The 15,303-nt window shown below is 35.0% G+C and overlaps 1 protein-coding gene across 6 annotated transcripts in view; it reads right to left on the bottom strand.

Moving 5' to 3' along the window:
* Positions 1-15,303, bottom strand: part of Fas2 (neural cell adhesion molecule fasciclin 2) — a 321,060-nt gene that overhangs the window by 169,527 nt on the left and 136,230 nt on the right. For all 6 annotated transcript variants that reach the window (XM_090412742.1, XM_090412741.1, XM_090412743.1 and 3 more), the window contains exon 4: positions 14,585-14,851. In XM_090412742.1, the coding sequence (XP_090268868.1) occupies positions 14,585-14,851 (267 nt within the window). The remainder of the gene's footprint in view (positions 1-14,584; positions 14,852-15,303) is intronic.

Below are 15,303 nucleotides of genomic sequence, written 5' to 3'. Positions count from 1 at the left end.
ATAGACGAAGAAGAAGTTAATATGACAATTATCCATGAACACAACAATCTTATCGACATAATGGAAAAAGTGTGTTGAATTTTTTTCTTGACAATTATTCATAAGACTATTACACTTTTTTTTTTTTTTTTTTTATAATCTTTGTCAAGTAGCTTTATTTTATCCTCCTACATGTTTCGCCAATCTTTTTCTATTGGCATCCTCAGGGAATACAAACTAGTAAGCTAAAATGAAGGTTACAGACTAGGTTATAACTGATAGTTCTAATTCATACAAAAAATTGGTATTGTGCGTGATAATGTGCGTGTCTCGTTAACGTGATTTATTCGTTATGGCTCATGTTAACGAGACACGCACATTGTCACGCACAATACCAATTTTTTGTATGAATTAGAACTATCAGTTATAACCTAGTCTGTAACCTTCATTTTAGCTTACTAGTTTGTATTCCCTGAGGATGCCAATAGAAAAAGATTGGCGAAACATGTAGGAGGATAAAATAAAGCTACTTGACAAAGATTATAAAAAAAGTGTAATAATAATGGAAAAAGATTTAATGATGTAGATTGGTGATGTAGGTTGGTGCATTCCAATAAGCTAAGCTATTCAGAATATTTTTTTTGCAAAAATTATTCCAAATATGTTCGTATCATGACGATAAATTAATGCTTTATTTACATAATTTATGCATATGCTTAAAAGAGTTAAGTCATTACAAGCATCTACAAGTGATAAAAAAAAAAGCAGTGATTCACACACATCATATGACCAAGGTATGCCTGTGTTGATTACAGGCATACTTTCTAAAAGCTGCTATGAGAATTTTAACAAAATCCTTTAATTTACTATCTGGCTATTTTTTTCTGAGTCCTCAGAATTTGCAGACATAGTTCTTTATTATGTCCTCTCTAATCTTATCCAAACCCAAGCCGTGGGTCATTCATTATTCTAAGGTTTATTTTTAACATTTTTCTGTAACATTTGTATATTTCAGTAACTAGGAAACTTGCGAACATTGTATTCATCTAGAAATTCACATTGCTAGATGAATACAGTGTTCAGTCCTCACAATGTGTAGCTTTAGCAACAAGCAGTGGCATTTTGCTATTGGGAAATCATTTTCCTCCATTTCAGGCCTTCAACCACCTAAACAGATAAAATCTATCAAAAATAAGAGCTTCGTACCCAACTTAATTCAGTAGTATCCAAATGTTATACTAACTTTAAGGGGCACTTTGCATCCATGTAATTATTGACATGTCAACATTATAAGACCAGTTCGATGGTAATCATAGTTACAGATTATTAAATAATCCAAAGAAGTTCCGAATTACAAAAAATATTTCAATTATTCAATTTACAATTAATTGTATATGCCAGCACATCAATTTTGAAAACAGTAATAAAAAACTGTCAGTTTCCCAAGTGTAGTTTTGTTTGGGAAATCATTCAATCACATTAGTTCTAGTACCTAAATTTAGGATTATTATACACTAAATATAGCTCATTTGTTTTGGAACTTTATATAATATTCAGTAAAAATATCTAAATTCTGTAATCAATGCTTGCATTGCTTAACTACCACAAAAAGTAATCATTTTTATGCAAAAATTTAAAAATAAAAATTTGAATTTTTATTTATATACATAAATAAAAAAATAAACATGCAGCATAAACTGTGGATAATGGAACAAAGAATAATAACGATCTCTTCACTTCTATCAATTTTTTTGTATTCCTTGACTGTTGGAATAGTTGTGATCTCAAGGCTACAGGGATCTGATTAGGATTTTAAACACATCATGCAAGATTAAGCATCATTCAAGACTGTATGAATGTACATTCTTACTTTATTCTTTGAAAAGAACCAAGAAATTCCTTATGTAAGGCATTGCAACAGTCAATTGGTTGAAATTTCATAACTTTTGCCAATTTGACCTACATATGCTATGCATTTATAATACCTGTTTTTTTTTTTTTTTTTTAAATGATTAGCATCTGTCAATGATCTTTAAGTTGCAATTTTTGAAATGGTTTAGAAACGAACTTTCACATTTACTTATTTCAGGAAGCAAGAGTAAGCAAAAATACCACTATAGTCAATAGCAAAGAGAAAATCCTTACTAATTAGGTTTAATGGAACAAATATAACACAAAAAAGTTAAACAAGTTTAATATCTCCCGTATAAACTTTATAACACAATATGTGGAAGAAGACAATCTAAAGTCGCTAGCCAAGCTAAGGCTAGCTGTTGGCAGGAGGCCTAAGAATTAAAATTTCCCAAATCTTGGGCAACTTAACACAATCACATTTATTTACATTAGTGTTTTTTTTTTTGTTTTTTTTAAATCTGCTGCTGATTCTAAAAAAAAAAAAAAAAAACAGTTAAGTTTGTACTTGCTGAAACGAAGTACAGTCATCTTTCTCCGATCTAATTCTGTGCAAAGGGATAGTCAACTAGAACTGATTGACCACAGTTTTGTTTGCAGATTTATTTTTTGTATTCTCCACAGGGAGATGTTAGCTGATCATCCCAGTTTGACCATAATGACAAGTTGCAAGAAAAAGGAACCTAATAAACACTTGGAACAGAGAGGTAGGAAGTGGATCATTAGGAGAATGGATAAGAGTAGTCAGCTTCAGGCCAGGTTTTAAAGCAGTGCAAAGATTATATTTCATTAAAGTTCTGACTATTGCCTTAATCTGTATGTCAAGAGAGAGATGTAGAATATTAGCCTAAATACTTGTGAGAAAATCCTTGTAATTAATATATTACTGATCAAGAATTTATACAACTTCTGAGAAACATTTGGTTCAGGCTTTTGGCATTAAAAGTCTGAACCAAATGTCATTAAAATTTGTCTAGAAGTTATCTTTAATTACTAAACCAATAATTGTCTATTTTATTTCAAATGGAAAGATCAGATATATAATGCAGTGTAATAATAAGCTCTGCATTAGCTCCATCTGTTGCCAACTTATGGAGAAATCTGAATAATCAGATATATCTAATACTTTGAAAATATTGATACTCTCACAACTGGATGGTCAAAACTACATTTTCTCCTCTTCCTCAACACTTACCAAAAAGGATCAGATTTACTAGACATTTAGAGCAACTATAAATAATTTTTTTCAGATGTTATGATTAAATCTATTCATCATTCAATCTATTAAATCATATGCCTATTCATAATAGTTACCATCTGCTAAATCTTTCCACTATTCCAGTCAAAAATTGGATATTATCAATACTCTAATGAAACCTTATTAATTTTAAGAGATGACAAAACTTGTTATAATATTTCAACCACAATTACCCTAAAAAATGTAAATGATTACTGTATATATGAAAAATCACTACACTCAAGCACAGATCATGACTACTCTACCATACCTTGGTGGTATTTTCACTCATTTTACTTCTATGTTGAAAGCAGAGAAGGGAAAACTTAGTTTTTATATGCTGCTTCTAACAATCCAAAAATTACAAACTTTTCAGAATCTCTAAAAGATTCTAATCCTTTCAAAACCCTTGTATTTTTTTTATTATTACTGTACCTATGATAAACTCTTACAGAAGCTATGAAATCTGCACATATGCATATGTGGAGTGGGAGAGAGAATATTTAATTTATGAGCTACATTGCTATGATATGAAATCCAGGTCTGTTTGTGCCACATCAATCACATATGTTTTGATCATTGGCTACATTACCTTACTTAGAAATAATTTTAAAAGTTTCAAAATAAAATCAGTGAGATATCTACTCACAGAACCAGTAAGAATCAAGGATTAATTCTGAACAATATGAAAATCTCAAATATCAGATCCTGCTATCATTCAAATCAAAATGATTCCAACAACTCACAACACGCATGCAGAGAAAGCTAACATAGCATATGCAACAGATTAACAGAAGTTGTTCATTGTCCCACTAACAGTATAAACTATTTACCAATAATTGTCCAGGCACCTCTGTTATCTGAAGTTATGGAATGTTTCAGGTTTGTTAATAATATAAAAACTGGTGTATAGACAGTAGGAAGCAGTATTTTATCATACTGGTGGTATGGCAACACGACATGAACTCAGCAACTTCAAGAGAGGTGTCATCATGGGCTGTCACATTGTGGCATGTCCATACATGATATTACAACTCAACTGGAGCATCCAAAATCAACAGCTAGCAATGTGATCAACAAATGGAGATGTTCTGGCATCACTAGTGCAGCTGGTTACATTAGTGATGCCAGATTATCACTCAAACACCAGGGACAGGTGTTTTTAAAACCCTCCTGACAGGGACAGGAGGGTGTTAACATGGGTGGCATGCAAGAACTGGCTGCAATTGGCACAGACCATCCGTGATGAGTTCCAGAGCACCAGTACACCATAGTGAGCACGAATACTGTATGAAAAGAACTCCATTTACTGGTTTTCCACAGGAGAGCAGCACACAAGCTGAACATCACAACAGCAGACAAGGTGGCTCGTCTGGCCTGGTGCAAAGAGTGTATGAACTAGACAATTGACCAGTGGAAAATGGTACTCTGGAATGGTGAATCAAGGTTCACCTGTTTCCAGTCTAATGGCAGAGTATGGGTGTGGAGGCAGCCTGGTGAACACTTGTTACCAGTGTGGTATACCTACAGTAAAGTTTGGTAGTGCAGGAGTAATGGTTTGGAGTAGGACCACTAGCTGTTGTCAACAGTTTCACGAGGGCAATTCAGTAACTTGATATTCTGGATAATCAGGTGCTACGTACACTGTGGAGTTTTTATGGAAGAACAGACCTGTGTTGCTATCAAGACAATGCCCCATTCCACAAAGCTGCAGCTGTTATGGAATAGTACGAAGAGATGGGTGTTAAATGACCTCAACTCCATCGAACACTTATGGGACGAATTCAGGTGCTGATTGAGGTCCAGAGCAGCACTTCCTCAATCTGTTGCTGAACTCAGTGCTGTTTTGATGGAGGAATGGATACAAATTCTACCCAATGTCTGCTGCACATTGGTGGAAATGTCTCCCTCAAAGGGTGCAGGTAGTGATCAAAGCCAAAGGTGGACATAACCAATATTAGGGCCTGCTGGTATCAATTATAAATTGTTGAAGTGTCCACACAATTATTGGCAGATAGTATATGTATTATGCTGTGATATTAATTTTTCTTTGCATTTATATATGTTACTTGATAAGGCTACTAGATGTAAATAAAACATATCTGGAATTTGAAATCTACAAACCCTAGTTATACAGACTAAATGTCATGATTTAGAATTCCCAAATCTCACTGAATTGTGTACAATTATGCATATTGATGTAGCAGTTTAAAAATACAATTACAAGAGCTTTTCAATCACTATTCAATATCACTGGAACTAACAAACATAAATAGTGCAACAATCAAATCCTCCACCTACACACATTAGCATGCCTGCTAGTAGCCATGAATATATCTCCCTCTGCCAACCAAAAAGGATCAAATTTACTAGACAATTAAAGCAACTAAAAATTATCCTTTTCAGATCTATGATCAAATATTCTGTAAGTCTTCTTGACATTGTCTCCTTAATTAAGACTAAGCATCATTGATGGTTGATAAATTTTATTGCCTAGTATAATGCTGAAATGTCCAAAGTATGAAAGTTTAGTCAGTTCCAGATACCTTTAATGTTTATCCACATGAACAGAAGAGCAAGAGGAAAATCGTTTACATTGGATTTGAAACCAACAAATTAGAATACAGTCTAACATTTTCTAAAACTGAAAATTGTCTGACACAGTATATCAAAACAAACATAACTAAAGTGTCTCTATAGCTGTTGATTTTGACAATCCCATTTGCTTCCAGAAAGCAAACCCTGCCATAAGAGGTAGCAGATTTCTCATCGTTTGCCAGTATTACATCCCACAAAACAGGCAAACTAGCCAGAAGAACACATGTGAATGACAGCCATAATACTCTAAGATAAGCTTAATTGTCTTATCGGAGAACTCAGAAGACTTTCAAAGAAGCCAATTTACTTGGCTGTGACAGGACATTGGCCTGATACACAAGGGAAAATGCATAAGAGACTATCAAAGAATACCAGAAGGAGGAATGAATTCAGGAAGAAAAGTTTGTTCTGAGAGTCTGGATGTGAACTATGAAGTGTTGAGTAGCCACAGCATAAATTAAGACTCTGGAGGAGAATTACTGATACCAGTTCTCATGAACAACGACCATGGAAATATCTGTGCTGTGGCTACTCAACACTTTATGAAGTGTTGAGTAGTTGGTAAAGTAATGCTCCTGGCATTACTTTACCAACTATCTCTATACAGATCACAAATCCACCTAAGTGTTGTACTATTTTCACATTTGGAGCAATATCTCCAAAGCCTCATACCTTGATTCTATGTCGAAGATGAAAGCAGATATGTGCAAGAGGTAGTGAAATAGGTCATTAAGCAACAAATTGCTCTCTTCGACATAGAATCAAGGTATGAGGATTTGGAGATATTGCTCCAAATGTGAAAACAGTACAACACTTAGGTGGATTTGTGATCTGTATAGAGATAGTTGGTAAAGTAATGCCAGAAGCAAAAGAGGCAATACTTGTAATATATAATACTTGTAAGTCAAAAGTAAAACAGGAAGAAAAAGGAGAGGAGCATGCATGTACACACACACACACACACACACAGATAATTTTGGCAAGCACTGGGGTTAACAAAACTTCCAGAATCCCACTGGCACTGAAGAATGGAGGTTTTGGCAATTAGTGTATTTGTGTAAAGTTTATCAATGAAAAATCATTAAAGAAAAATGAATTTATCCAAAACAAATGTGAAGTCACATGCCATGCATTAGTTGTCATCAGGCAAAAACAGGAGGTAATTTTTGGCAAAACTGAAATCTGAGATTTTGAAGGATTTAATAAGATTTCCAGATGTCATTTAATATAAATCCTTGATTTCTATTCAAATTCCCTGGGAATCGAAATTTGGATTTCCATTCACATGGAAATTCAAAGAATCATTTAGATACCTATACCTAAATGATTATTTTAAAAGTCTGGAGGTAAGAGTTGGTTTATCAAAAAACAAAATTTTATTGGCAGATAAATTCTGCTCCTTGTCGCACCATCATTGCAGAAGATAGGTATTATCAAGTCTTGTACAAGAGCTCATATAATCTGCTTTTCTGATTCCCTTTGGTTAGACCAATTAAATAAAATTAAAAGTAATCATGTTTAGTGGATACAACAAAACTACCATTCAGAAAATTAGATAATTACCATCCATCGACCAGACTACAATTTGATGTGAAAAGAATTTCAATATCCTATTTTAAAGGAATCTCTGAATAAATGGCACAGATTACTTGCAAATTCAATTTAAACACTTCTTTCAACAGTTAAAACTGTCATCTTTCTTACCATCTACAAAGTATACATCACCACCCCTCTACTTTCCAGGTTCTATCAAGTATCCTACTCTTATCAGCTTTGCTACTTTGGATAGACTGTTGCTTTGATTAGAATCAAAGAACATCAAGACTGTCTTGCATTTTTGGAATCCAACAATTCCAGCTTTGCTTCTCATACTATTGACATTAGGCACAGAGTTTCTCTGGAACCAGACAATTCTTCATTCCATAAGATTCAAATTTGATCATCTTTTCTTTGAAAGATGTGAAATGCTATGAAATTATCCAAAACTTAACTGATCTGACCAAAATCCACATTTTGGGAAATAAAATAAATAATTTTTTTTGTTTTTTAATCTACATAAACTTTTACAACTATTCCTTAGAATTTAAATAGTGCAAATCTATCAACTCAGCTGTGACCAAGACAAGCTAGTAAGAATGAGTCATACTGCACGTGCTTATGATTCATGTTTTGAATGTAGTTACCAGTCTTTCTCCCCAATGATGTCCATGTTACATTGAATGAAATATGAGTTTGAATAAAATTCTATTTTTTCTATATATGTATAAGTCATAAGTATTTATAAACAGTCATAACTTACAATAAGTAACTAACAAAATATCCTTGCTTATTCTTCAGTGTTTTTCAGTCATAAAAACCTGTTCAAGTATTAGATTATGGTATTAATTGCTTGACAGGCTAAAAACTGTACTGAGGATTACTGCTGAGGAAGAGGTGGAGAGTAGTTAAGATTATCTGGAATTAAGAAACGTGTTAATTAAAATACTGTTAAAATCAACATTTTAACAGTATTTGTGACAGATGAGACAATATTACACGGACACAAGGATGACGATATGATTGAAGTAAAATTATTCGCAAATATTTCAACCTGAATATTGCAGATCAGTCTGTTAGGCTAACAAATACAAGGCAGAATATTGTTAACAATGGATTATTTAATACATGCAAGCCACATGACATATGGAACAATGCAACATGAAAGAGTTATAGTATTTGTGCAACAGTATCTTAGAATAGAAGATTCTGTTGTCAGTATCAATTCTATGTTGTACTATGTATAATTTCTCATATTTCTTGTTAACAGCATAATATTAGTTATCTTGTAATCTTTTCTTCACGGAAGATCCGCTTTGTCTGAAGTAAATTTGGCAATCACTCTGGACTTGGTAGATGCTAAGTGAAAATGGAGGTCATTTTCCTACCTTCAGAATGAAACCAAGAGGAGAGTTTGTTGAATGGAACAAATCTCAGCACTAGGTTGTATTTCTTGGAGTCTTGAGATCGGTTCAGAAATGCCTAATTTCTACCTACTCAATAAATGTAACTGGAGCTGAAAACTCAAAGATACCAGTGAAGTCATTTACAAAGATTCAAATCTCTGTAAATGACTTCATTGGTAATAAATTCATTCATCTGGATAGATGAAACATTTAAAGGAATCAAAAGGTTCAGAACATCATTGAGAAAGCTACAGAAATGACAATGAAACAAAGATGTTTAACACGTTCGCTGTCACGCTACTCAGTCATAGTTTGTTCCCGCACGCCAAGCGCTTTCGCGCCTTCAAGGTCACTACGAGTAATCTCGTAGCCGGCTTATCAGATAGAATTTTGTTTCATACGCCAACTACGAGTAATCTCGTATCACCCCCATCTTCAAAGTCACTACGAGTAATCTCGTAGCCGGCTTATCAGATAGAATTTTGTTTTATACGCCAACTACGAGTTAATCTCGTATCACTTCCATCTATATATTAGATGTTCTGACGCCAGTGTTTATTGCGTCTAGTTCAGTTTTAGTTTCTAGTCTCTAACAACCTTCAATTTTGCCATGGCCAGTAAAAGAAAACTTACTGATATAGAAGTAGAAGCTTATGCTAATATGAGCGATGATGAATTTCATGAAATATTTGGTTCCGATTCCGAAGATGATCCTACAGACAACTCTAGCAGTGACTCCGATGAAGAAGAAACTTTTGAAGATGAAGTTAGCAACCAGCCAAATACATCAACATCAACTTATTGGGAAAATTCAGAAGAAGAGCCCCCACAATTTGACTTTGTTGAAACTGCAGGTTTTAAAATTGACACTGGAAATTTCAGTATCAAAAGGTTAGTTGAACTTTTCTTTTCTGAAGATTTTCTCACAATTTTAGTAGAACAAACCAATTTATATGCTTTACAAAATATTGAGGAAAGCCGAGCGAAGCTCAAAAAAAGTCGAAGAATTTCTAACTGGAAAGCAACAGACATACCTGAAATGAAATTATTTCTTGGACTTTTACTTCATATGGGTCCTTGTAATTTACCGTCTAATGAGCATTATTGGAGTACAAATCAACTTTACAATTTGCTTATTGATTTTACTAGTTTTTCACGTAAAATCACGTAATTTGTAAATTGATTTACAAATTACGTGTTATACTACGGATTAACTCACACTTGGCATAGGAGGTTGGTAATCGACATACGAGTATACTTGTAGTTTGGCATCTGATGCACATACACAACATACTATATTTTAGTTGAAATTATTTCCCTTCTACCAAGCCCCCAGACATGCTCTCCGCTTCATTCAGAATCCAAGGGTCCAAATTAAGGTAATTATACAAAGGGATAACTCGTGTTTGGCATAGGAGGTCAGTAAATCGACATACGAGTATACTCTTAGTTGGCTTGTGAAGCTCATATACGAACTATGAGTATACTCGTAGTTGGCAGCGAACGTGTTAACCCAAGAATATCCAAATGAGTAAATTTTTAATAGGATGTCAGAATGAACATATTAAAAAATGCCATCTTTGAGGTAAAGAGTCAGTATGTAATTGGAAGAGTTGAGATAAGTAGTGATTAAAGCTTGATCACTACTAGGTGGTTTGGCAAATAGGAGTTGGAAGTGAAAGTTGGAAAATATGAATATCTAATGATTTCAGGAAGGTGTTGAAAGGTGTGCCTTTTCTATATATAATCCATGTCTCCTTCCTTGGGTTTTCGTGGTTGTTTAAAGCAAGTTAAAATGGGAAGGGTATGAAATATACAGCAATGAATTCTTTTCTGAAGCATACACATGAAGAATTTCAACTTTTCTGCAAATCACTGCTTTGGCAGTTTTCTGAAACACATTTGCCACTCCCAAGCCCCAGGCACACCCACAATAGTAACAAGATTTGCAAACTAGCCTAGAAACCTTATGGAAGAGTCACCGTTTTTTCTTTCTTCTATACAATATACCATTTAACTGTGGTAACCATTTTTAAATCCTCAAAAACTATTTTCAGACATAGGTTGGACATAACTCTGGAAACATTCACATTGAATACTAGAAGAAATAGTAGTAAAATTGACATTCTGGTTGGCTGAGCAGATTACATAGCTGCAGTCCAACAAGCTGACGGTTAAAATTCCATTGTAGTATTGATGTTGATGGATGGTATTAGTTTACTGCCCATTGCAAGGAAATAGCACTTATGAAGCCTGAAATAGACACCTTTGGGCTATGTGCAAGAGTTCTCACTTATCTAACCCTTAGTCCATCCACAGTACCGAACATGCAATACATCTACAACCTTTCATGAATTGAACTCAATAAAAAGAATGTGACAAGAAGGAAAATTCACCTTTGCCCATGATAAAATTGATTCAATGAATAGATTGTTATGCAGAAAGTCACAGATAAAGAAAATACTAAGAAGCAATTCAAACGTCTTATAAGTTTAAAGCCCCCTATAATCTAAATCTACACTGCATAAGGAGCTGTACACATGCATTTAATGGAGCTCTAGACATGCATTTAATGAAATATACTTAGCCTTACTAAAAAATCTTTGCTCTGTGACAATCAGAAACATTGACTGATATATTAACTGATATAATGGATGCTATTTTGGGGATGTTCTCAACAAAATTCTCTTAAGAATTATTCTTAAGATTAAAAAGGAATTTACAAGATGCAGTACTTAATGTGCTATAATTTTATAAATTATAATGGAGACTCAATGATCAGAGGAGTACTTAATGAAAGTGTGACAAAATCATGTTTCCCATGTGCAAAAATTCATAACATTAGCCACACCATCTAGATGCAAAAGGTAAGTCGAAGGAAATGATTGTCTTGGTTGGTACAAATGATTTGAGAGGGGAGAATACAAAGGGGATTATCAGAAGAGGCAAAACTGAAGAGTGAGAAGGTGAAGACTAAGTCTCCTACCATGATATGATAAAGGCAAACTGAGAAGGAGGGCATGATAACCAATGAGCCCATATGTTAATTGTGCAAAAGGAATGATGTAGAATTTGTGGATCCGTGGTCTCTGACGGAAAGAAAGATTTGTACAATGCTGAAGTCTAAATGGTTTTGGTGTTAGGTGTCTGGAGAGAGCTTTGTTCACCAAGCATGCTGAAGTGCAAATTCAGAGAAACTTACACAATTAGGGTGGAAGCAAGTGAGTTTGTGTGAAGGCACCCATGAAGTGAGTGTGAGAATGACCAAGTGAGGAATCTAGTCTCTCAAACAAAATATTGAATAGGCTAGTAAATTCAGAAAGTAAAAGGTGAGTGGGAGACTAAAGGGATGCTGCAGAGTCTATATAATAATACCAGAAGTTTCAAGAACAAGAGGGGGGGGGGAGTTTTTGGCACTGGTTAGTGCAACCTTGCCAAAAGGTATAGGCATTGAGACTTGGCTAACGGTAGATGTAGTTACAGGGACTGAATGTGAAGGGTTTAGCAGGGAAGATAAGATGAAAAAGGGGGGGGGGGGTATTGCTGATGATATCAGATGAATTGCAGGCCAAAAAGAATAGGAGACAGGTGGGAGGGTGGCTGTTCATTTGAAGCAATCTGGTGTGAGATTAAGTCCAGTAAGACAAAATATACAGTTGATTGTTGCTATAGGCCAGGTGGTTCTACAAATAATCTGAAAGACAGGCTTCACCAAATTAGTACAACGAATACAGGTTGAGTGATTATTATGGGGGACTTCAACTATGAAGATATAGACTGAAAGGAAGAAATGTCACATGGCAGGAAGGAAATAAAATTTATACACCTAAGAGATAAGACTTAAGGCAGCATGTGATGGAGGGGACTAGGGTTGGGAGAGTATTGGACCTAATCATGAGATCAGAAGAACTATCCATAACCAAAGTGACAACATTGTCTCCAATTTGTGAAAGCAACCATTTGGTCTTGGAAGATTATAAAACATGAGGAATATTCTATCAAGAAGGGGTATTTGTGGAACTACAAGGCAGGTGATTATGACATGCTTAGGAAAAAGCTTAAATCTGTACCATGGCATAAAACACTGCAGAGTAAGGATATTAGTAGTGCATGGGATATAGTTAAGGATCATCTAGAGGAAGCAGTATTAAATTGTATACCTAGGGTAAGGATGGTTAATCTGGTAGAAGTTAGATGGATAGATGAGTAATATCATTAAGCATGAGCTGCAGAAGAAGAAAATGCTATGGAGGGTATTATAAAGAGAAAGAAGACCAGCAAACTCATGAACAGTACAAGGCTCAGACAAGAAAGGTGACCAGCATGGCAAAATCAGATTACAAAAAGAATTTAGCCAAGTAGATCAAAGGAAATCCCACAGAGGTCTTTTGTTATGTAAGAAGTAAAAGGAAGAATGACTGGAAGATTAACCTTAATGAATGATGGTGGTCAGGAGGAGACTGAAGAGACCACTTTGCAAGGGTATATCATCCTAGGTCACATCCTATGTGACAGACTAATGTGGAAACAGAAGTGAATGAATTGGAGGTTCTTAGGATATTGCAGAATCTCAATATACATACAGCTGTGGGATTAGATGGGATATCAGCTAGGGTTTTGCAAGAATGTGCAAGGGAACTGGCAATGCCTTTGACTAGGCTCTTTAAATCTCAGCTCTGGAAGAGTTCCAAGAGAGTGGAAAGAGGACTAAATAATTCCTATGCATAAAGGGAGTTTCTAAGATTGTAGCAGTAAATTATAGACCAATGGGTATCTCAGGCATGGTGGTAAAAGCACTAGAAAAATTGGGAAAAAAAAAGGGTTCAAGAATGGGTAAATAAAAATATGATACTGTATGAGGGTCAACATGGCTTTGTGAAAGGTTGGTCATCCCTTAGTAATTTACTAAGGTTTTATAATAGAGTAACAGATGAGTTGGATAAAGGAAATGGATACATGATGATTCTGCAAAGGCATTTGACAGAATACAACATGGAACTCTGTTACGCAAATTAGAACAAATGGGGGAATGGATAAGAGGGTAGCTGCTGGACAGATAAAGAAGTGGTATATGGAGGGACTAAATCGAGGCAAAAACAGATGACTAGTGGTGTATCGCAAGGTTCAGTGCTGGGACCATTGCTGTTTAATTTGTACACAAAAATGATATAGGAAATAACCTGAAAGGAAATATTTAATTGTTTGCTGATGATGCAAAAATACATTACCAGCCATGTATCACATTGATGGCACTGTACTCCAGGAAATAGATGAAGCTAGAGATTTAGGGGTGGTGATAGTAGACAGAGTTAATGTTTAAAGGACATATTGCTAAGGTAGCCCATAAGATTATTTGGCTCTTGAAGAAGACATTAACAAGTAGAGATAAGTTGTTATTCCTCTTTATAAGGAATTGATATGTCCACATCTGGATTACTGTGCTCAAGTCTGGTCCCTTGGGGGATGAGGAAGCGGTGGAGAGGATTCAGAGGGGAATGATCAAGATGGTGAGTGACCTGTGGAATGTTCCCTATTGTGGATTGCAGAAGTTGGTTGATAGGAGAAAAAAGATGGGATATGACAGAAACATTTAAGTTGCTTAAAGGGTTTTATAGGATAGATGCAGGGGAAATTTCAGCACTTGGCTAGAGGGACCAGAACAATGGGGTCATCCCTGGAAGTTGAATAATGTGCGATTAGCATGGATGTAAGGACTAGATTTTTTGCTTGGAGAGTTGTGAATGAGTGGAATAGGTTGCCAGAGTCAACCGTAAGTGCTTTGTTTGTTAATGGGTTCAAACAGAGGTATGATGGATTGTGTAGATAAATTGGGGTCTCCCACAATAAGTCTTCGAACTCAATGGAGGTGCTTATATAATAATAATAATCACTTATATAAATACTACAATATACTTACTCAAAATGTCGACTGTAATTATCTTCTCCTCCACATTTCCAGAACTTTCTCTAGCTCGTACCTTATATAAGCCTCTATCTTCCTCAGAAACAACTTTAATTTTAGTTCCCTCATTGTCTGTTATTAAATTATCAGAATGGACAAGGCGGTTGTTATCTTTCCACCAATTAAGAGTAATCTGTGTCCCAGTAACAGTACACTGAATTTTTCCTTCCTTTCCTTTTATTAGTGCCTGCTTCTCTGGACAGTTCTCAAATTTTATGCCGTCTGAAAAAACAATCATCATAAATATAGCATGAGACAAATTGAAAAATTTTTCTTCTGAATAGTTAAAAATTAATCACAGATGAGTAAAATTAAACTTAACTATAACAGAAGAGGTAAGGAGTAGATTCTATGCATGAATTGCACCGCCTGAGTGTGTGGCGAGTGCAAAAATTGAATAACTTTAAAAGGCATTGTTTGGTGATCTTGGGTGCGACAACAGTTCTGTAGCTAACAAGACTTCATGGAAGGCAAAATGATGTTCCTTTCCAATAGTCCATCATTGCACATTCAATACAAATTTCAGTATTGACAGCAATGGGATGTTTTGCACAGCACCAATACCAATAGAGGTGGTAAAGTCTTGTTGACATTCTGAACAGACAATGTCGCTGAGATGTTCCTGGCTGGATAAAGATATTTTGATAGTTGGATGTTTCTCTTCAATAGTCTAT

This window comes from Typopeltis vanoorti, chromosome 23, assembly GCF_054136105.1.
Source record: "Typopeltis vanoorti isolate ZY-2024b chromosome 23, IOZ_Tvanoo_1.0, whole genome shotgun sequence".
Classification (NCBI taxonomy): domain Eukaryota; kingdom Metazoa; phylum Arthropoda; class Arachnida; order Uropygi; family Thelyphonidae; genus Typopeltis; species Typopeltis vanoorti.
The sequence above is the reverse complement of the archived record's forward strand: the minus strand, read 5'-3'. Positions and strand labels throughout refer to the sequence as shown.